This window comes from Antechinus flavipes, chromosome 6 (assembly GCF_016432865.1).
Source record: "Antechinus flavipes isolate AdamAnt ecotype Samford, QLD, Australia chromosome 6, AdamAnt_v2, whole genome shotgun sequence".
Classification (NCBI taxonomy): Eukaryota; Metazoa; Chordata; class Mammalia; order Dasyuromorphia; family Dasyuridae; genus Antechinus; species Antechinus flavipes.
The window spans coordinates 190382732-190407393 of NC_067403.1; the positions used below are offsets into that span (position 1 = coordinate 190382732).

The window sequence follows — 24662 nt, forward strand, 5'->3', positions numbered from 1 at the left end:
AATTTCATCTATTTCTGATGAAAAAACCAGAACTTAACAAAAAGTTTGATCTACAAATATAGAACTCAAGAGAAATCTAAAAAGGTAAAGATTAATCTTGGGAACTATATTTTGACTATATAGATGTATAAAGAATACATGTATACCTTGTTCTAGAAATTGATGTGGAAAGGACATTGTACCAGAAAAAGGGTAAAGTGGGGGTAGTGCATCTCATGAAGAGGCATAGGAAACCTATTATATCTGAGAGAAAGAATGGAGGGGGATGAATATAGTGGGTATCTTACTGCCTTCAGAATTGGCTTTAAGTGAAAAATCTTAAGACATATTCAATCTATGGTGAAACTTCTCCCATCTCATTGAAAAGTGAGAAGGGAAAAGTGGAAAGGGAAGGAATAAGCTAAGCGGAAGGGAATACGGGAACTGGGAGGGAAAGGGGTAAGATAGGGGGAGGAACTCTAAGGCGGGGGGAGGGACACTAAAAAGGGAGGGCTGTGAGAAGCAAGGGGTGCTCACAAGCTTAATACTTGGAAGGGGGGGAAAGGGGAAAGAAGGGAGGAAAGCATAAACCGGGGTTAACAAGATGGCAAGTAATACAGAATTGGTCATTCTAACCATAAACGTGAACGGGGTAAACTCCCCCATAAAGAGGAAGCGGTTAGCAGAATGGATTAAAAGCCAGAATCCTACAATATGTTGTTTACAGGAAACACACCTGAAGCGGGGAGATACATGCAGGTTAAAGGTAAAAGGTTGGAGCAAAATCTACTATGCTTCAGGTGAAGTCAAAAAAGCAGGGGTAGCCATCCTGATCTCAGATCAAGCTAAAGCAAAAATTGACCTAATTAAAAGAGATAAGGAAGGACACTATATCTTGCTAAAGGGTAGCATGGATAATGAAGCACTATCTATATTAAACATATATGCACCAAGTGGGGTAGCATCTAAATTCTTAAAAGAGAAACTAAGAGAGCTGCAAGAAGAAATAGACAGTAAAACTATAATAGTGGGAGATCTTAACCTTGCACTCTCAGAATTAGATAAATCAAACCAGAAAATAAATAAGAAAGAAGTCAAAGAGGTAAACAGAATACTAGAAAAGCTAGATATGATAGATCTCTGGAGAAAATGTAATGGAGACAGAAAGGAATACACTTTCTTTTCAGCAGTTCATGGAACCTATACAAAAATTGACCATATATTAGGACATAAAAACCTCAAACTCAAATGTAGTAAGGCAGAAATAGTAAATGCATCCTTTTCAGACCACGATGCAATGAAAATTACATTCAACAAAAAAGCAGGGGGAAGTAGACCAAAAAATAATTGGAAACTAAATAATCTCATACTAAAGAATGATTGGGTAAAACAGCAAATCATAGACATAATTAATAACTTCACCCAAGAAAACGATAATAATGAGACATCATACCAAAATGTATGGGATGCAGCCAAAGCGGTAATAAGGGGAAATTTCATATCTCTAGAGGCCTATTTGTATAAAATAGAGAAAGAGAAGGTCAATGAATTGGGTTTGCAATTAAAAATGCTAGAAAAGGAACAAATTAAAAACCCCCAGTCAAACACTAAACTTGAAATTCTAAAAGTAAAAGGTGAGATCAATAAAATTGAAAGTAAAAAAACTATTGAATTGATTAATAAAACTAAGAGTTGGTTCTATGAAAAAACCAACAAAATAGACAAACCCTTAGTAAATCTGATTAAAAAAAGGAAAGAGGAAAATCAAATTGTTAGTCTTAAAAATGAAAAGGGAGAACTCACTACTAACGAAGAGGAAATTAGAGCAATAATTAGGAGTTACTTTGCCCAACTTTATGCCAATAAATTCGACAACTTAAATGAAATAGAAAAATACCTCCAAAAATACAGCTTGCCCAAACTAACAGAGGAAGAAGTAAATATCCTAAACAGTCCCATCTCAGAAAAAGAAATAGAACAAACTATCAATCAACTCCCTAAGAAAAAATCCCCAGGACCAGATGGATTTACATGTGAATTCTACCAAACATTTAAAGAACAATTAACTCCAATGTTATATAAACTATTTGAAAAAATAGGGATTGAAGGAGTCCTACCAAACTCCTTTTATGACACAGATATGGTACTGATACCTAAACCAGGTAGGCTGAAAACAGAGAAAGAAAATTATAGACCAATCTCCCTAATGAATATTGATGCTAAAATCTTAAATAAAATATTAGCAAAAAGATTACAGAAAATTGTCACCAGGATAATACACTATGACCAAGTAGGATTTATACCAGGAATGCAGGGCTGGTTCAATATTAGGAAAACTATTAACATAATTGACTATATCAATAACCAAACAAACAAAAACCACATGATCATCTCAATAGATGCAGAAAAAGCATTTGATAAAATCCAACATCCATTCCTAATAAAAACACTTGAGAGCATAGGAATAAATGGACTTTTCCTTAAAATAGTCAGGAGCATATATTTAAAACCATCAGTAAGCATCATATGCAATGGGGAAAAACTGGAACCTTTCCCAGTAAGATCTGGAGTGAAGCAAGGTTGCCCACTATCACCATTATTATTTAATATCGTATTAGAAACACTAGCCTCGGCAATAAGAGTCGAGAAAGATATAAAAGGAATTAGAGTAGGCAATGAGGAAACCAAACTATCACTCTTTGCAGATGATATGATGGTATACCTAGAGAACCCCAGAGATTCTACCAAAAAGCTATTGGAAATAATTCATAATTTTAGCAAAGTAGCTGGCTACAAAATAAATCCCCATAAATCCTCAGCATTTTTATACATCACCAACAAAACCCAACAGCAAGAGATACAAAGAGAAATTCCATTCAGAATAACTGTTGATACCATAAAATATTTGGGAATCTATCTACCAAAGGAAAGTCAGGAATTATATGAGCAAAATTATAAAAAAGTCTCCACACAAATAAAGTCAGACTTAAATAATTGGAAAAATATTAAGTGCTCTTGGATCGGCCGAGCGAACATAATAAAGATGACAATACTCCCTAAACTAATCTATTTATTTAGTGCTATACCAATCAGACTTCCAAGAAAATATTTTATTGATCTAGAAAAAATAACAACAAAATTCATATGGAACAATAAAAAGTCGAGAATCTCAAGGGAATTAATGAAAAAAAATCAAATGAAGGTGGCCTAGCTGTACCTGATCTAAAATTATATTATAAAGCAGCAGTCACCAAAACCATTTGGTATTGGCTAAGAAATAGATTAGTGGATCAGTGGAAAAGGCTAGGCTCACAAGACAGAATAGTCAACTATAGCAATCTAGTGTTTGACAAACCAAAGCCCCTAACTTCTGGGAAAAGAATTCAATATTTGATAAAAACTGCTGGGATAATTGGAAATTAGTATGGCAGAAATTAGGCATGGACCCACACTTAACACCATATACCAAGATAAGATCAAAATGGGTCTATGACCTAGGCATAAAGAACGAGACTATAAATAAATTAGAGGAACATAGAATAGTTTATCTCTCAGACTTGTGGAGGAGAAAGAAATTTGTGACCAAAGATGAACTAGAGACCATTACTGACCACAGAATAGAAAATTTCGATTACATCAAATTAAAAAGCCTTTGTACAAATAAAACTAATGCAAACAAGATTAGAAGGGAAGCAACAAACTGGGAAAACATTTTCACAGTTAAAGGTTCTGATAAAGGCCTCATTTCCAAAATATATAGAGAACTGACTCAAATTTATAAGAAATCAAGCCATTCTCCAATTGATAAATGGTCAAAGGATATGAACAGACAATTTTCAGAGGATGAGATTGAAACTATTACCACTCATATGAAAGAGTGTTCCAAATCATTATTGATCAGAGAAATGCAAATTAAGACAACTCTGAGATACCACTACACACCTGTCAGATTGGCTAAGATGACAGGAAAAAATAATGATGAATGTTGGAGGGGATGCGGGAAAACTGGGACACTAATGCATTGTTGGTGGAGTTGTGAACGAATCCAACCATTCTGGAGAGCAATCTGGAATTATGCCCAAAAAATTATCAAATGTGCATATCCTTTGATCCAGCAGTGTTTCTATTGGGCTTATATCCCAAAGAAATACTAAAGAAGGGAAAGGGACCTGTATGTGCCAAAATGTTTGTAGCAGCCCTGTTTGTAGTGGCTAGAAACTGGAAAATGAATGGATGCCCATCAATTGGAGAATGGCTGGGTAAATTGTGGTATATGAATGTTATGGAATATTATTGTTCTGTAAGAAATGACCAGCAGGATGAATACAGAGAGGCTTGGAGAGACCTACATGAACTGATGCTAAGTGAAATGAGCAGAACCAGGAGATCATTATACACTTCGACAACGATATTGTATGAGGACATATTTTGATGGAAGTGGATTTCTTTGACAAAGAGACCTGAGTTTCAATTGATAAATGACGGACAAAAGCAGCTACACCCAAAGAAAGAACACTGGGAAACGAATGTGAACTATCTGCATTTTTGTTTCTCTTCCCGGATTATTTATACCTTCTGAATCCAATTCTCCCTACGCAACAAGAGAACTGTTCGGTTCTGCAAACATATATTGTATCTAGGATATACTGCAACATATCCAACATATAAAGGACTGCTTGCCATCTAGGGGAGGGGTGGAGGGAGGGAGGGGAAAAAAAAATCGGAACAGAAATGAGTGTAAATATAATGTAATTATTAAATAAAAAAATTAAAAAAAAAAAAAAAAAAAAAAAAAAAAAAAAAAAAAAAAGAAGTTGTCTATTCCCATTTTTTTCATTTTATAAATGAGGAAACTGAGAGTTAGATGATTTATTTAGGTCACATAGATTACAAGCAACAGAAATATGTAAGTGGATCGCAAGTCCAGGATCCCTACTCCCTGTTTCTTCTATGGTACTATCCTATTTCCATTTAGTCAAATATGCATTGGACTGGATGTCTGAAATGAATAAATGAAAAAAGTATTGACGAAACGCTATGTACAATACAAGAAGAAAAGGAAGGAATTCCCTGCTTTCAAGGATTTCATGTGCTAATAGAGAAAGACACCATAGAGAGGTTGTTTTGCCAGGAGATTAATCAGATAGAAGGGCCTCTTAAGCCTTAGAGTTCATTGGCAAAACCAATAGCAATACATCATTAGAATTGCCATAAATGTTTCTACTGTGGACCATATCAGTTACAAGAACCTCCTTCTATCAGGTGTTTATATTTACAGAAATCAGGTTTTTGTAACTGTGGCTGAGGGCGCTGCAGTCCCCCTAGAGACAGACAACAGGACATGTTTCCACAAGAGTTGCTTTCCTGAACAGTGGCTTCAGGGGCTGGGCCAACAAATGATAATTGGTGTGTGGTTGGTTTTGATGGCAACAATGACAGTGGATTCTTTTTTACAACAGTTGTTCTTCTAGAGGATGATTATTGAGAACCCTGTTGGAATTGGGATTGGTAGGGTTGGAAGGTAAGGAGGATTGCAATTCCAAAGGCTCTTGGCTCTGGGTTCTAGACTCCCTACCACTAGGATCTGAGGGGATAGGATGCTATTGGTCTGATTTGCTTGCACATGCTGCTCCCTCTCTTTTCCTTAGTTTGTCTTGTTTCATCAGTTATTTATCTTGTTTGTTTCTCTGGTGACAGGTGGGTAATAGTCATGGTGGTGCTAGATAGCAGTAATAGGAATGCTGTTTCACAGCATTGAAATCCCCTCCAAATCTGAAATGCTCTAATTGTTATTGTCCTTTCTTGACTCTGAACTTCACTTCCTTCATCTATAAAACTGGGGTCACAATGTCTAGAAAATCTACTTCAAAGTCATCTCATAAGTATTTTGTATACTTGAGAGCACTTTGGAAATGTGCACAATTGCTAATATTTACTATTATGATATCAGCTGTAATTTTGCAAAGCAATTCTAATTTATCATTCAATGATATCTCTTCTCCACTCATACAAAGCCCTAAAGATACTAGCATGATCCCTTATAAAAATCCTTTCTCCCTTCTTTCATCTTCCTCATCTTTCTTACAGTATGACCACTCAAGTTAGAACCTCAATTCATGATTTTAGCTTTCTGGGAAAGAAAAAGGACACTTTCCATGGTCTATGGCTTAAACATTTCCTAACTTCTCTGATCGGGAATCATATCTGAATGAAAATTACCTAGCTTGTCTTAGCCACAGAGGGGAAAACATCAGTCTGGTAACCGAATCAAGAATCACAACACTGTCTAGTCCTGTTTCCCTATTCACTACGTGACTTTGGAGAATCCCTCTTCTATCACTTCACTTCAGGTTTTGATGTTTAAAATAAGGAAGGTAGACTCTGTGATTTCTAAGCCTTTTTTCAGTATGAAAAGAGTATACAATTTGGTTTCATCAGAATGGTTAAGAAATATCATGATGAAGTGGATAGAGAACCCTGAATTCCAAATTGAAAGATCAAAGATTGAAAAGCATGGCTCAAAGACTCTCTAGATCTCTATCCCCATCTATAAAGTTGAAAAATTTTGGCCTATGTGATCTTGAAGGCTTCATGAAGTTTCAGTATTCTGAGTATAAGAGGATTGGTGGTGGTAGTTTGTTGTTCAGTCATTTTTCAATCATGTACAATTCTTCATGATCCCACATTTGGGTTTTCTTGGCAAAGACATGGGAGTGCTTTGCCATATTTTTTCTCCAGCTCACTTTGCAGATGAGGAAACTAAGGCAAATATGGTTAAATTACTTGGCCAGGATCATATAGTTATTAAGTATCTGAGGCCAGATTTGAACTCAGGAAGAAGAGTCTTCTTGATCCCAGACCTAGAGCTCTATCCATTGTATCACCTAACTATCCAAAAGGATTATTTAAGTTCTGTCTAATCTAACAGACAAGAGAGTATTCTAGAAAGAACACTGGACTTGGGAGTCCCAAGACCCAACATACTGCTTCAACTCCTCATCTGTCAGATAAGGATGATAATATTTGCACTAACTTCCTTCCATGATTTTTGCAAAGGAAACATGATTTAAGGTACAAAGTTTATGGTGCTCTAGAAATATGAAGAGTTAGGGAATAGTTAAAGAGTCTTGTACTCATGCTACTTATATACAATTCTGAAATAATAGGCTTAGGTTGTAAAAAGAGTTTCCAAGCACTTAGTATTATAGTTGAATCCTTCTACTTTACCCACTTGGAGCTTGACATTTCTCTCATGACCAGAAAACAAGTGCAGGAAATGTGATTAGCCTCCCTGATCTTTTCCTTGGCTATACCAAGAAATAGGTCTATGTATGGTTTCAAATGCCCAAAACAGACAATGAAAAAGAAAGCCTTTTTTTTGTTGTTGTTGTTGTTGTTGTTGTTGTTGCCATTATTGCATATATGCGCATTAATATGCATTAAAGCATTAGAGCTTTAACTTCTTTGCCCATGTCTCTCTCTAAACCAGGCTTATTTTTAAAACTTTTGAACTTACCACAGACCTACTTGTAGCTACATTATCCTCCTTCACACACAGTTTGGATCAGCCAAACTGGCCTGTTTGAAGCTTGTCACAGGTGACTATCTTTTGCTTCTTGTGCTTTTGCACATACTCAAGCCTAAGATGCATCCTTCCTCATCTCCTGTCTTTTAAATCCCTTTCCTTGTTTCCCTCAAAGCCCAGAGCAGATGTAAGCTCCCAGACTAAATGTGTCTTTTTCTGATCCCCCAAGTGCTAGTGTCTTCCTCCAAATTAACTTGTATTTACTTTGTACACACTTATTTTATATACACCGACATGTGTATATGGAGCACATGATTTCTATCCTTGTAGAATACAAGACTTTCATTTTTGAATTTGTAAAGTTTAGCCCAACATAGCACTTGACACAAACTACTTAAATTCTTGTTGGTTAATTGATTAATAAACATTTAGTATTTATAGCTGTAAAGAACCTTTGTGATCATCTCTTCCTTTTGGCATCTAGGTGGAGCAGGGAATAGACTCTTGGACCTGGAGTCAGAAAATCCTTAGTTCAAATCTGCCCTCGGATACTTACTACTCTATGATCCTGGGCAAATCATTTAATCTCATTTACTTCAGTTCCCTCATCTATAAAATGAGCAGAAAGGGCAAACCTCTCCAGTGTCTTTGCCAAGAAGCCCCCAATTGGGATCACAAAGAGTCAGACAACAACAACATTTTCTTATTTTTTAGAAAAATGAGGATCAGTGAATTGAGATATTTTGCTCAAAGTCACAGAGATGAATTGCAAAGGGGTAAATATGGGGCCTCAAACTTAGATTCTTCAGTTCCTAATCCTGGGCTCACTTTGTAGGAAAAAAAAAATCCTTCAATTTTAAATTTTCAGGTTAAGCTCAGGGGTGATCATAGAAAACCTAGGGTTTTAGATTTGATTACAAATGGAAGCTTTCCCAGTTAACTATTTTGGAATCTGTAGAGAAAACAGAGGGGAGGCGGAAGAGGGGGAACAACGTGTTTGCCAGGAAGAAAAAAAAAATGAGCTCTCCATGTAACTTGGTAACAGGGAGTGGTTTATATATGAGAACATGTCCATCTGTTGGGATATAAATAACTGGATAAAAAGTTGCTGTGTGTCATCTTTGGGAATGACATATGAATAGTGTAAAAAGCATCTAATCATCTAGCAGGAGTCCAAGGGTGACAAACAGCTCCCAAACAGGTGGACAGTAGTACATCACTTTCATTCACCATCATCAACAGAGCCCATTGTTAAAAATATTATAGAAAGCCTGAGTTTTTATGTGTAATAAAAAAAAATTATACACATAAAAGCATACACACACACACAATACACTTGTTTGAAATGTCTGTTTTTTGGACACCAAGGATTCTGTTATTGTCTCAGTGGACTGTTGGAAGAAGAACAGTTCTGACTTGATGATTTTAAGAAATCAGATGATGTACACTGAACTTTAGAAGCACTTGAGAAAATGGCTTAATGTGAAGCATTTCTCCTCATAAAGTCAAGGGAAAAGTGTGTTTTTCATCTGCAATACATCAGGATCTATGAAGAAATCTATGCAATACAAGAAAAGAAGATGACAAATGGACTTCTTCTTTAGGACTGTCTTAAGTGTTATTTTATGAGAAAATTCTTAAAAAGAACTTTATAAAGAGAATTCTATGAAGTGACTGAAAGAAGCTGAAAAATATTTTTTATGATTGCTGAAGATATGACAAAAAAGGATTAATCTTGAAGATAAATATTAAGATTTTAAAGAAACTTTAATCATTATATGGAGTGAATTGAATTATTCAAGGCTGTGTTTTCAGAAAAATAAAAGAATTATCTAATATATTGAAGGTTTGATAAGATTAATTATAGACAAGATGTTACAAATGACTGTCATGTTTATTATTGTTAATACCTATTAGTAACTTACATATACATGTAGATTTAATATTTAATTATAAATGAATAATTCCTATGAGAAAGGAAGTTTCTCTAATTCCCTAATAATAAATTTTTAACTAAATTGTGTGGGAGTTTGAGTCAATTGTTGAGAGAGTTTACAAGTTTATTAATGAGAAATAAATTATCTAAACTCAGCCCTAAGCTGCTGCAGAACTCGAGGATAAAATTACTCTATAACAATGAGTTAAATTACAGTCTATGTGTATGTGGTCAGAACCCCAGAAGTCCATTTAATCCTATCACAAGTAGGAGGTACATATATTTTCCTTGTAAACTTGTTACCTATACATAATATAGAATTCTTTCCACCTTTCTAATCTACTATCTCTTTGCTAAAAGTGAAGAGGCATGCTTTACTATCAGATCTCTGAAGTTATGATTGGATATTGCATTGATCAGAGTTCTGATGTCTTTCAATATTATTTTTTTCATCATTAGGGACATCCTGTAAATTATTTTCCTGTTCATCAGATTGACAGATGACACAAAACTAGAAGGGATAGCTCAACAATGGATGAGAAGAGTTGAGAATCCAAAAGGATTCTTGACAAATTAGAGCATCAGACTGAACATATAACTATAAATATTAAGTTTTCTTCTAAGATTCAGAAAAAAGAAATCAAGTAAAAGATGAGGAATACAGGGTTAGACATAATTATTTTGAAAAAAGATTTTGGGATTTTAGTGGACTATAAGCTCAATTTGTCAGCCAAAAAAAGCCAAAAAATGAATACAATATTAAATTTCATTAAGAAAGGCATGGTTTTTAAATTGCATTGAGAGAGAAAGAAATTATGGAAAGGGAATACATTTCTTCATAGCACCTATTATCTACCAGACATTGTGCTAAATTCTTTAAGATTATCTGATCCTAAGGATAATTTTGGGAAGTAAAACCTATTATTATTCCTAATTTACAGTTGAGGAAACTGAGGCAAACAAAGATTAATTGACTTGGCCAGGATCACACAGCTTATAACTGTTTAAGACCAGATTTGAATTGAAGTGCTTCTGACTTTAGATCACTTGTAAGACCTAACCACTATTAGAAAATAATCCTGCTGTATATTCTATCCCTTTTAGACTGCATCCAGACTGTTTGGTTGTTGCTGCCATATTTTAAGAGGGATACTGATCAGAACGTGTCCATAGGAGAATCACCAGGATAATAAAGGGTCTGGATGCTATGGAATAGGTGAATCAATGGAAAGAATTTCAAGTTATTTAGTTTGAAAAAAAAGAGACAAGGCAGTTGAAGAGGGAGGCATGAAAGCTGTGTTAAAAACTGAGGACTTGCCACATGGAGAACGAATTAGAATTATTGCATTTGGTCCCAGTAGGGCCTGGAAGAACCAGAAACAATTGGTAATGTTACAAAAAGGCCAATTTGGTTTGGCATTTTTTTTTTTTAACAATTTGAGCCATTCATAAATGGAATAGGCAATCTCTCTTGTTATAGAGGACAGGACATTATGCCATGTTTTACAAGAATATCCTTGCTCTTTTGCTTAAAATGTTAAGAGCTAGGAGGAACCCTAGAGACTATGGAAAGGAAGCTGTTTTCTGCCCTCAGAAAAATGATCCCAATGAGAAAAACACAGGATATAACTGTGAGAGCTGGGCTTGACCTGTGGGTAGGCACAACTCAGCATTTGTGGGAGGTACATTCATCATGCACAATACAATAACTATAAAGCATGCTTTTTTTTTTTCCTAAATGAACCAGGAGGAAGATTATTTCATTAGAGTAAAATTGCAAGGCAGCATTGGTCTATTAAATAGTTCTCTAGTAGACTGACATATCTACTAACCTTTCACAAGGCTCAGGGCTATTTTGCTTATTTATGACAGGTGCTTTTTCTAGGTCTTTCCACAATTCTATTGATAGAAAAAGAGTACAAGTCCATCTTTGATAATGTGTAAAATATAGGCTCTTCTTTTTCAGGAGATACATTGAATGACTATTTGTTCACTTGGTAAACTGTACAAGAGGTATTCATTCTGGTTTTATTTTTAACTTAAAGTATTAACTTTCTAGATTTCTGTTTCACCCTCTGTCAAATAAGGGACATGGAGAAGCAGAATGCTAAGTTTACTCTAAGCTCTATGATATATTTTTATTACATTAAATTAGAGAAATAATAATTCATTAATAACTAGAAGGAGCCTAAAAACTCTCTACTACAATATTCTTCCCATCCCCCATCTTTTTTAAAATTTATAAATGAGGAAACAGAAACCCAAAGAGCAGATCTGCTCATTTGATTTTGCCCTTACTCTCTTCACTTCTAAAATATTTCAAAATTAAATTCTACTTTTTTCAATTGCCAAACATTTACTTTTTCTGCTTTCTATCTCTTTCCTCACTAGAAAAAATAGAAAGAATATATTTGTAACAATCATGACCAGTCAAGCAAAACAAATCCCAATACTGACCACATCCAAAAATGTGTATCTCCTTCCACATCTATTTAGTCCATTCCCTCTCTGTCAGAAAGTGTCATTGGTTATTGTATCAACCAGAGTTAAGTTGGTTAAGGTTGTACCTTTTTCACAGGATTGTTGTAAATTTTTCTCCAGTTCGTACTGTTCACTTTTCATCAGACAAGTCTTCCCAGATTTCTCTGAAACTGTCCCATTATTTCTTATAGCATAATGTCATTCTACCACATTCAGCCAATCCTTTACCAATTAATACTGCTTTTGATTCTACTTTACTACTGCATAAATAATGCTATAAATATATTTGTACATTTGGAGTATTTCCATTTTTGATTTCTCTTGGGCATAGACTTAATGATGGGTATTGCTAGGTCAAATGGTACACATAGCCTAGGGACTGTCAGGATTACCATTTCAAATTGCCTTCCAGAATGGCTGTACCAGTTCATAGCTTCACCTATGGTGTTTCACTTCATCTGTTTCCTCGACTCAAGTGGTTTTAATTTTATTAAAAATGATTATTACATTAATAGAAACTGACATTGCAAAAGTGGCATATGAAGGCCAATTGAATTTTTTTCTCATAATTCAATGATGGAACTTCAAAAAATGCATGAAGATTCTAGGAAGATTTTGGCTTTCTGAGTAACAGAATTTCAGATTTTCAAGGTAACAAAAAGGTGATCCAGTCCAAGTTGTATCTCAAATGCTATTAATTTCTATAACAATAGAAAGCATGGGATAATAGAAATGGTTTATTGGATTTGGGGTCAGAAAATCTGGATTTCCCTCTTAGTTCATTTAGTTCCCTACATGACCTTGGGCATATTTTTTAAATTACCTCTTATTTCTGCCATTTATATGGTCTGTAACAAATGTCTATCTTGTCTCCATCGGAAGATCTCTAGTTAAAGAGAATTCATTATAGCCTTAAATAATCCATTCTACTTTGGGGCAGCTCTAAGTGTGAGCAACACCACCTTTCTCAGTTGTTTCTGTTACTTTAATGATGTTATCTAGGGCCAAGACAATGATACCACAGAGATATCTCTCTAGGAGGGATCTTCAAATACTTGACAATATAATTACTTTGTTGCCACTAAATCTGCTCCTTTCTAAACATCTTTAGGTTATTTAACTGGTTGTCCTATGGTATTTCTAGTTTTTCCCCATCCTGCATCCCTTTTCTGGATATGTTCTAGTTTGTCATCATTCATGAGAAAGAATCTAATGACATGACTTTGCTGGTTCTCTGGACTACATGTCTCTCTTTTAATGCATCCTATGATTGTTTGGGTTTCTGGCTCATACATCACACTATTGATTTATACAGATCTTGCAGTCCACTACATGTGCACATTTATATGAATCATTTTCCTACTATATTTCATCTAGCTAAACTTACAAAATTGAGTTTTTAAAAATCCATATATAAGGCTTCAAATTTACTTCTATTAAATTTCTTTTTTAGATTTAGCCCATTGTTCTAACTTGCCATTTTTTTTTTTTTGGCTCCCAATTCTGCTGTCTAGCACAATCCTCTCTCAGTGTTTAATGGGGACAAAAGATTACCTTTCCCAACTTGTACCTCAAAAGCAATCACCTCTACAAACAAAAGGCAATGTAACATATGGCAATTCTCAGGATATAATTGTTGTACCTAGGGATAATGAGTCACTCACTATTAGGGGAGGAAACTAGGAATCAGGAGACCTGTGTCCAAGACTCATGCTAATGGGTCCTGGTAGGTGACCCTGAATGAGTTAGTTTTCATCTCAGAGTTTCTCACTGGTAAAATAAGAAGGGAAAAAAGTTCCTTTCACAAAAATAGTTTCCAAAAATCAATGACTAGAGATTTGTTTTTTTGGAAATAGAATTGGAATAGAGAATAAAGGAGACAGGAAAAATGCTTGATATAATGCCTAGCACATAGTAGGTGCTTAATAAATATTGAATGATTGAAATCTTACCTTTACAAACAAAGCATTTTATATGAAAATATTTGTTCTGGACTCGCAAAACTTCTCCTTTGCACACATTCCCACAGGTGTTACACAGAATCGCAGTACTTGATGGCTTCTCCAGGTGGCTGTGGACAGCCTGCTGTTGAGATACTGGTAAAAGAAAAAACAGGTTTTTAAGGATGATAATTTCACTTTCAAAGGGAGACAAGGAACCACACAAGGAACAGCTCTTCAATACATAACAGAAACATAATGGAGTAGAGAAGATATTTTTATTTTGAAAACTTGCCATTACTATTATTATTATTATTAATATTCTACTGAAATACTATTCTGATGGATCATTGAAGTACAAAGGTGATCTCAGATTCTTGAATGCTATGCTAGCAGAACTCAATTTCTGAAACTCCTATTGAGGAAGAACTTTGAATCAGACCAGATACATACTGTATCTGTCATATAAGACATACATCTGTCATATAAGAATCTGGTTAGCTAAATTTAGAGAGGCTCATGGCTTATATCTCTATAAGAATACAGGTAAATACAACAGTAAAAATGAGAATGCAATGTACAACATATGCTTTTGAATGCAATCTATTATAGTAGAAAGGATACTATATTCTAGGAAAATTGGAAGGCATCTTGAATTTAAGACCTTGCTCTATATATAGTTCCTGATGGTGTAATCTGAGAAAAATCATTAACTTCTTTGTGTCTTAATTTCCTCATTTGAAATTAGACTGGTTAGTGGCTCATTGAATAGAGAACTGGACTTGGGAGTCAGGAAGACATGAATTCAAATCCTACCTCAGACATATACTAGGTATGTGACCCTGAGAAAGTCATTAACTTCTGTCTGACTCAGACTCCTTATCTGTAAAATGGGGATAATAGAACTTCCCTCATAGGGTTATTGTGAGGTCCTAAAATGAGATAACTTATGTAAAGTGCTTTGAAAATTTCCAATATAGCATGCTAGTTATTATTATCACTCTTATCTGAAAAGTGAGTTAAATAATACTTACATGACCTATATAATAGAGTTATGATGAAGCTCTTTACAAAATTTTCATATACTACAAAAACTAGATTTATCTCCCTTATTTACAGTATCTATAGAAAGAATGTTTAAATATCTGTATCAAATATCATTAGTAGGATTTCTACACTCTAATTATATAATCTGTGAGATTAAAGGATTAGTAGGATATCCACACTCTAATTATATAATCTGTGAGATTAAAGGCAATTGACCTATGTATGTGGGTAAATAACCCACAGAGCTGATCTATCTTGAACAACACACTGAATAAGAGAAAGAGAACTTGGTAGGTGAACCCTGGGAAACTGCCTCCAATGATGCTAGATGTTGTAACTTACAGATGCCATGTTCACCAAAGAATATATAACCCAATGGAAATGGAAAGATATGTGCTGGACACGAGTGAGCTGCAATTCATTTCTAACCAAGAACTTCCTAAAAGAATAAGGGCATGAAAGGAAGAGAAGGGGTCAATATGTTCCATCCAACAAATATACCTCACGATTCCGCTAGTCCTTATGCTATTAGAGTGGTAAAAGAGCTCAGAGAATGTCGGGTGGACCCCTCTGGAAGGATTATTGGCAAATACAGACAAGACTAAGGGGATAGAATGCAGTTTGCATTATTATCCACACTGATGACATCATAGATTCCTTGAAGAATGATAGAAAAAAATAAGAAGGCAACTGAGAATTTACAAAGCTTGAATGTAAAACCTACATTTTCAAATGATGAAAAGGAGCCTTGGTCCCTAGAGCAAACATGAGCCTGACTCACGGCACAACATTGAATAGGAACAGGTCCACGGAATGGTTCCAATCATGGCAGATGTCGAGTGGTTTGTTTGTATATTCATGTTTTGATTCAAATCATGGATTTTGTCTTGAGTATATAGATTTCAAAGATGGTCTCTGCTCAACTCTCAGGAATCATTTAAAGAGTTATACATTTTCCTCCCTCTATGAGTGCCAACACATAACTAGGACAATTCTTCTAAATGTTGAAATTCAGATAGAAATTACTTGTGAATGAAACTTCAAACAAATATCTATTTGATCAACTTTAATGTTATTGTAATTTTTAAATATACCTCATGACTTCATCAGTATTCATATTATTTCTTTAGGGAGGGAAACACTTTTAAGTTCCTCTTTTCAATCAGTTAAAAATTAATTTACATATGACTTAATACATAAGTGAATTAAAATCTTACTGCCATCTTGTGACTTAGAATGGAAATTGCAAGAATTTGCATGGCTACATTATTGACATTCCTGTTTAATTTAGGATCAGGGAGCTAGAAAAGACTTTAAGATACTGTGTATAAGGCTAAAATTTGAAGGGACCTTAATGTCATAGTTGTGAGGGATCTTATGAGATAAATAGTCAAAGCTAAAAGTGTGTAATACAATAATGGAAGTTATTTTTTCCCCCAAAACATAATTAATATATTTAAAGAATCGCCTTCAACCAGCTAAAGTTCAAAGAAAATTTCTTAAATGACTATGTAGTTATATTTCTACCATGTTTAACATATATTGGACTACTTGCCATCTAGAGGAAAGGGTGGGGAAAGAGGGGAAAATTGGAACACAAGGTTTTACAAAGGTTAATATTGAATAATTATCCATTCATATGTTGTTGTTGTTGTTGTTGTTTTCTTTTTGCTGAGGTAAATGGGGTTAAGTGACTTGCCCAAGGACACATAGCTAGGTCAGGTTAAGTATCTGAGACTAGATTTGAACTCAGATCCTCCTGACTTCAGGGCTGGTGCTCTATCCATTGTACCACCCAGCTGCCTCCATGCATATGTTTTGAAAAATAAAAGGCTTTATTTAAAAAAGTCATCAATGACGATGAGCTTTGAGGCTAAACTATAGAATTTGAATGGATTTTAAAATGTAAAGTGTTTGAATGAGGGGATTTTTAAATACGCATAATGTGAAAGCTGGAAGGGACCTTAAAGATCATTTAAGGCAATTACCCCATTTTTGAGAAAGGGAAATGAGGAGCTAGAGAGGTACCTCCTTTATTCCACTGTGAGTCCTTAGCTGTGTGTATGTGACCATCCTCCCTCAGGAAACTAAATTCTAACACGCTACTCACACGTGGTCACTTCCCGGGCTGCTGACCTGTAGGAAAGCGAAGGCATTTGAAAAGAGCAGAGTCACATATTTTAAATCCCGGATGGATCATATTCTGTTCGATGATGAGTACGACCTATTCTAAATGGGGTGTGTGTGGACATGAGCAACTAATTTCCATGAAGACTGGAAACAGGCCATGTTCCTGTTTATCTGAGCAGGAAGTAGAATTCACTTGTCAGCTTTGCCATCTGAAAGCCCGCCAGAGGAGAAATCGGCTTTCTGCAAATGAGTCTAGGTTAAAAGGGATGCTTGAGTACTCAAAGGGGGCATTGCAGCCTCGCCATACTGGCGAAGGAGAAAGGGGAAGATAAACACTGCCGTGATTTGGAGGATAAACACTGCGGTGATTTGTTGCACGACAGCTAAGCATCAGATATACTGGCTCTGCTCCTCCATGGTTTAAACAGCGATTGAACAGATGGAAAAAGGTTGAAATGGGGCGTTCAACACTGATGTAGAAAAGTCTTTGGCTTCCAAAGCCGCTCGGCCAGAGTGAGTGGTAGCAGCAACTGGGAAAATGTATTTCTTTGTTTAAAAAGTGAATGTGAAATAACAAAATGTGCCTTGGGCAAAACGAGTTAAAAGGCAAAGTTTCTCTTCTTGTGCCGGCACACCCCACCCAAAATGACCTCTCCTCCGTGCCCTGTTTAGCGCCCCCATTTCCCCAGACAGAGCTATCTATAACTAGAACAGTATTGACACATGGGGCCAGCAGCAAAGAAGGAAAAAGTGCCCGCGGATAAAGTTTGAAATTTGCGATGGGAAAATAATGCAAGAATTAATTAAAGCAAGTTCAGTTAAGAAGAAGGGGAATTAATAACTAGTTCAGGTGCCGCCTCATTCAGGAAACCAAGTTGTTGGCCCTGCCTTCTTGAAATCAGCCACAAGCTGATAATACCATCTCCTAAGTCAGAGAGGAGTGGTGACTATATCCATGGAATATCCACCCTAAGGAAATTCCAGATTCTGGAACTGAAGATGAAATTTAGTTAAGTGTCAATACCTACACTCAAACTGAGGTATCCAGGGTCCTAGTCCGAGATTCTTCCCACTATGTTTTCCCCAGGGGTTGTGTTGACTGTGTGAAATAATGTATACAAAAATATTAATGGTAAAGTACTATGTAAATGCACATAACTCTAATAACATCAGGTCTGTGTATGATACACGATTGATAGTAAGAAGGAGGAAAGTAAAAAGTGATTAGCATGAGACCATGGGCATATTATCAATTTCATATCCTAGTCCTCCTAGAGTAATCCTGAAATCTAAGATCTAGAGTTGAAAGGTACATGAGGGACCATTTAGTCTGACCCCTTAATTTTTAACAATGTATATTACAAATAATGCTTTACGCTTCATAGGTGCTTCTTCTCTACCCATCATAATAACTTTGTGATGTAGATAGTTGAAAGAATATTGAATTTATAGTCAGGAGTTCTGGATTTCAATTTTAGCTCTGTTGCTTATTTTCTGGGTGTTTGAGCTATCAATCAGCAAAAGTCATTTCTGCCTTTGAGGTTGTTTCAGTTTTCCCCATTCAGCTCTAAATCTTTGTGGTGTCTGATTATATATGTCAAACCATCTGCACTAATTCTATCTAATACTAAACTGGGCATCTAAGTGCCCAGTTGGTAGCCATAATGTTCTCCTTCTCTTCACGAAACTCAAGTGTATTAAATCCTACCATTTTGTTTTTATCATTATATTAGTTGATGAACATATTAAGGTACAGAATGGGCAAGAACACTCTAAAAACTTGGATTTCTTTTTCTTAGAACACACTTCCATTTTATGAAAAATGGAGGAAAAATGAAAAATTTTATGAAAAGGCCCATAAGGCTTTTAAATTTTTGGGCACCCATTTCTGCAAATCTAAAACAAGTGTTATGGTCTAGATCTCAGCTTCTTAAATTGTGGTTCATGACCTCATATAAAGTCTCAGAGATGAATGTGGCTGGGGGGGGTCACAAAATTATGATTTATTATCAGTAAATTTGTATATATATTTTTGGTATCTATATATCTGGGATTACATAAAAATTTCTCAGGACAAAAGGGATTGGGAATGGAAAAAAGTTTAAGAAGCCCTGGATAATTTCTAAGATCCTCCCCTAGTTCTAACATTTTGAGCTTTAAAGTCTTTTTCATTTCTGACAATTCTATATTCCAGAGTCTCTTACAGCTCTGTCCTGTTATTTTATGCCATTTTGTTTTTCTCGGTCTTGATTTTCTCTTGTGATAGATGAAGGCATTGAACTAGAAAATCCCTAAAGTCATGTTTGGCTATGATGTTCCATAATTCTATGATATGCTAGGAAGTGACAGTCAATATTACAATCAAGCAAAAAGAGGGAATCTTTGTGCTGACAAGACTGAACTGAGTCAGCAAGGGCATATTTCAAATAAAAAAGGTCATTGCTTTTGAAAACTAAATGACAATATTCATTGATAAAGGAATCTAAGAGAAATCCATAGAAATTCTCCCAGAAATTCATTTCAAAGTTAAAAGTATTTAACGTGTTTCTATTTGTTATATCTTTGCTCTAAATGATTATTCTTGATAACTCAATATCTTTGATTTTTACTTCTGTTTTTATAAATTCTTTATATTTTATTTGAAAACAATAATTTAGATCCTGATTTCTATGTTCTGTGGCTTTATTTTCTTCTTGGTTACTTGGTTATGTAAGGGCAATATCATCAAGAATATGCTATCAACTCAATCTTGATATCACTGACATGAGATTTAGGTTTTATAAAGTCTGGTTGTGGGGAAAAGAAAAAAGCAAAGTGAGGGGCAGAGAGCTAGGACTAGGGGCAGCTTCCTGTATAGCAGCGTTCAGAGAGACATTAGTGACACTTTTAAATAATAATTTTAAGATAAGAATTTTTAATGCCAGAAAAATCCCACTCTGTCTAGCTTGAATTTATTTGATAACCAGTCATGGCCCACTTCTATTTTGTTAAGTTTTGGTATCAAGGCTCAATATCACAGAATCCAAAAGAACTCTTTCTTTGCATAAGCATTTATATGACAGATCACAATGTCTTTAGTCATTCTAAAATCAATAGCCATTGACTTTGTTTCCAGTTGTAATTTGTTTGGGGGCAGGAAGAATTCAGACTGGCCATCAGGGACTCAATCCTTACACAACACATATAAATTATCTTGCCTGATTATAATCCAATAAACTATGTAGAAAAGCTTGGGGGAGGCCCAAATCTACCTATACATAACTTAGTCTAGTACACTAATGAGGAAGTGTTCTAACTGGCTGAAAAGTCAAAAGATAACCCAAGGAGGATTCTGAATCAGGATTGAATTCTTTTATAAAAGGAATATTCTTCTCTAAGTTTTTTCCTTCCTACTGGTGCGTGAGACAAGAACTGCAGAGATGTCACATAGAGAAGTGGTAGCCAGTTGCATCCCCCTGCTCCAATCCAACTACCCTGGGTCCAGGGGCAAATAGCCTTCTGTTTCTTTTGTGTTTGTTATTTCTTAGTCTTATGTGAACGAATATCTAGGGATATTCATTCCTATAGGATATTGGGAATTGCCCAAGTGCAGATCACGTGCACTCAGGGGAGCTGTCAGAACCACCAGAGGTCCTCAGCAGCAGGTCCAAAGGGTAGGTAACTTGGATGTGGTAACAGAGGTTAGTAGAGTAGGTAGGTAATGACAACATTTGCAAATAAATGTTGAAAGCTGATCACCCAAAGATGGTAATGACTTGGACATCATGGACATGATTTTTGAAGAGAGATGAATCATCTCTGCACTCCAGGAAGATGCAAATATATAGATCCCAGCTGAAATATACCTATACCTAAGGGAAACTTCAGGATGACTCCATGAAGGAAAAGACTGCAAGGATCAAAGTGTTTTCTATAAGTATGTTGACTATTTTATACTCTGTCATCATTTCAACTTGGACCTCTGCCTTGTTAGCCCCAAGTGGAGACTGCCCACTTTCAATGAGCCTCCCATTACAGACAGCAATTTGCCTGGTCTATCACATATTGTTTCTGCCTTACATGAGTAGGTTGGGACAATAATAGACAGAAAGAGTTTTATAAATAGTGTAATGTCATCCACATCAGCTTAACAACTCACATTTTTGTAGCACTTTGAAGTTTACAAAGGGATTTATACTCATGACAACCCTGTGTGAGAATATCAATATTATTATTCCCATCTGATGGATGAAGCAACTGAGTCTAAGCAAAGTTAAACAAACCTAATGTATGGCAGTGAGGAGATATGAATCTGTTTCCAAGTACATTGCTCTTTACATTATATTTAAGCCTTCTCTAGTACAAATAGTTTCTTCTACTGTTCCTCATATAACAGACTTTGCCATTGTCCACCTAACTCATTGGTTTCCTTCTTCTGGACACACTTTAGTTTATCAATGACTCTCCTAGCATGTGACAGAACTAGAAATAATGCACCAGATGAAGACTTACTATAGCAAAGGCCAATGGAATCACAACTAAATCCTTCTGCACAAGAGACTTCTTTTCCTATAGTTTATGATGTTGCTTACTATCATCGCCATGTGGAACAAAAAATTTAGAACAGTAACCTCATTTAGATTGTCTGGCAAAGTAACACCAATTCCAGTATCCCAATATTCTTTACTTTCCTACTTCCACACATATATAGAATATAACTGTAGGAATACAGCTGTTGACAATTAAATCGACAAACATTGATTAAGAATTTGCTTTGTGTTATGCATTGGAGACATAAAGATAAAAGGCTAAAGGGTAGTAAAGTCTAAAGACTATATAAAATAAATCCTGGATTTTTGTAGCACATATAGGCTTCAGTTGAGAAGACAGTGGTACCCACCACATATCTCTCAGATTGGTTAAGATGACAGGAAAAGATAATGGTGAATATTAGAGGAGATGTTGGAAAAGTGGGACACTGATACATTGTTGGGGGAGTTGTGAACTGATCTAACAATTCTGGAGAGCAATTTGGAATTACGCCCAGAGGGTTTTCTAACTGTGCATATCCTTTGATCCATCAGTGTTTCTATTGGGCTTATATCCCAAAGAGATCATAAAAGAGGAAAGGGACCCACATGTGCACAAATCTTTATCGGCAGCCCTTTTTGTAGTGGCAAGAAACTGGAAACTGAGTGGATGCCCATCAGTTGGAGAATGGCTGAACAAGTGATGGTATATGAATATTATGGAATATTATTGTTCTGTAGAAATGATCAGTAAGATGATTTTAGAGAGCCCTGGAGAGACTTACATGAACTGATGCTAAATGAAATGAGCAGAACCAGATCATTGCACATGGCAACAACAAGATTATACGATGATGAATTCTGATGAACTTGGCTCTTTTCAATAGCAAGGTGATTCAGGCCAATTTCAATAAACTTGTGATGGATAAAACTATGTGCATCCAGGAGAGAGAACTGTGGGGATTGAGTGTGGATCACAACACAGTATTTTCACTTTTTATTGTTGTTGTCTGCTTGTATTTTGCTTTCTTTCTTATTTTTTTCTTTTTGATAGGATTTTTCTTGTGCAGCATAATTGTGGAAATATGTATAAAAGAATTGCCCATATTTAAGGAACTTGCTCTCTAGGGGAGGGGATTGGGGAAAGGGAAGGGAAAAATTTGGAATACAAGGTTTTGCAAAAGTGAATGCTGAAAAATATCTACGCATATGTTTTGAAAATAAACAACTTTAATCAGAAAAAAAAGAGAGAGAGAGAGAAGTCAGTGAGACAGTGATATCAAATCCAGATAAAAGATGAAGTACTATTTTAAAGGGCAATAGTCAGACAATCTAGGTTCTAAAATTGCAACTGCTACTTACTGCCTATTTGATTTTGGACAAGTCTTTTCAGATCTCTGGGACTCAGTTTACTCATTTGAATGAAGTGGTTGAATTTGAATCAGGGGTTCTTGACCTATAGTCTAAGTTTTTAAAAAAATTCATAAATTATATTTTAACATAATTGGTTCTCTTGGTAATTCCATGTATTTAATTTGTGCATTTAAATACATTAATCTGAAAAAGGGACCATGGGCTTTATATCTATGCTAAAGATGTCCATGACCAAAACATGGTTAACAATTGCTAAACGTGCTCTAAAGTAGAGCTCTTTCAGGCCCTAACTTGATTTTAACACTTGATTATTTTATTCTAGCCCTAGATCCTATGTATTACCCCACCTCAAATCTCTTATGTTCTAAGGCTCCTTCCCTGATGTAAATCCTATGTTTATTATGATGCAGTACCCATAACTACATACAGCTGATTACTCACTTATTCCACTATCCTTGAAATTTTTCCAGACGCTTTGTTCCACTATTTCACTAAGTATCTACTGAAATTGTATTTCCTGAACAGTTATTTCCTGACTTTTTTGGAGATCTTATTTTGGAGAATGAAAACTCATCTAGTTTTTTCCCCCCAGGTGACAGTGATCTAATCAGTTTATCATCATTTTCCAAAAAGTAGATCAGAACTATAATAAGTAATATAATGAGACTGATTTCTTTTCCCAGTGAAACTAGAATTTTTGCATTCAAAGGAGTGCTGCCCCTTCAAAGTAGTCTTGAAGAAGCTGAATGTTTATTTATGGTATTATCAGTATTCAAAACTTCTGGAGGACTCTTCTTTGGCCCTGCTCTCAGAGCTGAGGAAGCAGGCTTTTGAGTCTCTTCAGTTATACCAGATCTTCATCATGGGAAGGTTTATTTGATTAGGGGGAATGGGGAGAAAAAGTCACTAAGAGCTAAGTCTAGTAAGTAAGTGAAGAACAGGCTGGAAGAATAAAATTTTGGGACAAAATGACATCATATACTAATGAAGATGGTTTTCTATTGTGCTTGTGAAACAGTAAGCAAAGACATGCAAAAGAAATTCTTTCTATATGTTTTTAGAGATTTTATATTATTATATATTCATGCCTTACAAATTAAAGAATTTTTTCAATAATCTATGGCAAATTCTAAATATGTTTTAATTGTAGTCTTTTTTAAGTTTTATTTCAGTGATTCTTTCCTTGAAATTTTCTTTATAAAACTAATTCAGTCTTTCCCAAAACATTTATATGTATATATGTATATGTAGACACACATACACAATATATATACATACACATCATAGACATACATGTAATTGTAATTCTCAATTTTGTGTTATTATTATAATTAATCAATTTATATCATTACATTTAACATAATAACTAATACATAAATACTACAGCTATCATTTCTATAGGACTAAACAAAATTCTTTTCTTATAATCATGAGTTAAGTAGGTAATGCTATTATTATTATTATTACCACTTCACACATAAGAAATTTTTTTTAAATAACTTTTTATTGATAGAACGCATGCCAGGGTAATTTTTACAGCATTATCCCTTGCATTCACTTCTGTTCCAATTTTTCCCCTCCCTCCCTCCACCCCTTCCCCCAGATGGCAAGCAGTCCTTTACATGTTGAATGGGTTACAGTATATACTAGATACAATATAACACATAAGAAATCTATAACGGTTCTCTTGTCTTCCGTTACACTCTCCACAATTATATTCTTTTGCATTTCATATCACTATT

The 24662-nt window shown here is 35.2% G+C and overlaps 1 protein-coding gene across 4 annotated transcripts in view; it reads right to left on the reverse strand.

The window, feature by feature from the left end:
• Positions 1-24662, reverse strand: part of ABLIM2 (actin binding LIM protein family member 2) — a 310433-nt gene that overhangs the window by 191495 nt on the left and 94276 nt on the right. For all 4 annotated transcript variants that reach the window (XM_051965982.1, XM_051965979.1, XM_051965980.1 and 1 more), the window contains exon 2: positions 13874-14017. In XM_051965982.1, coding sequence (XP_051821942.1) covers positions 13874-14017 — 144 coding nt within the window. The remainder of the gene's footprint in view (positions 1-13873; positions 14018-24662) is intronic.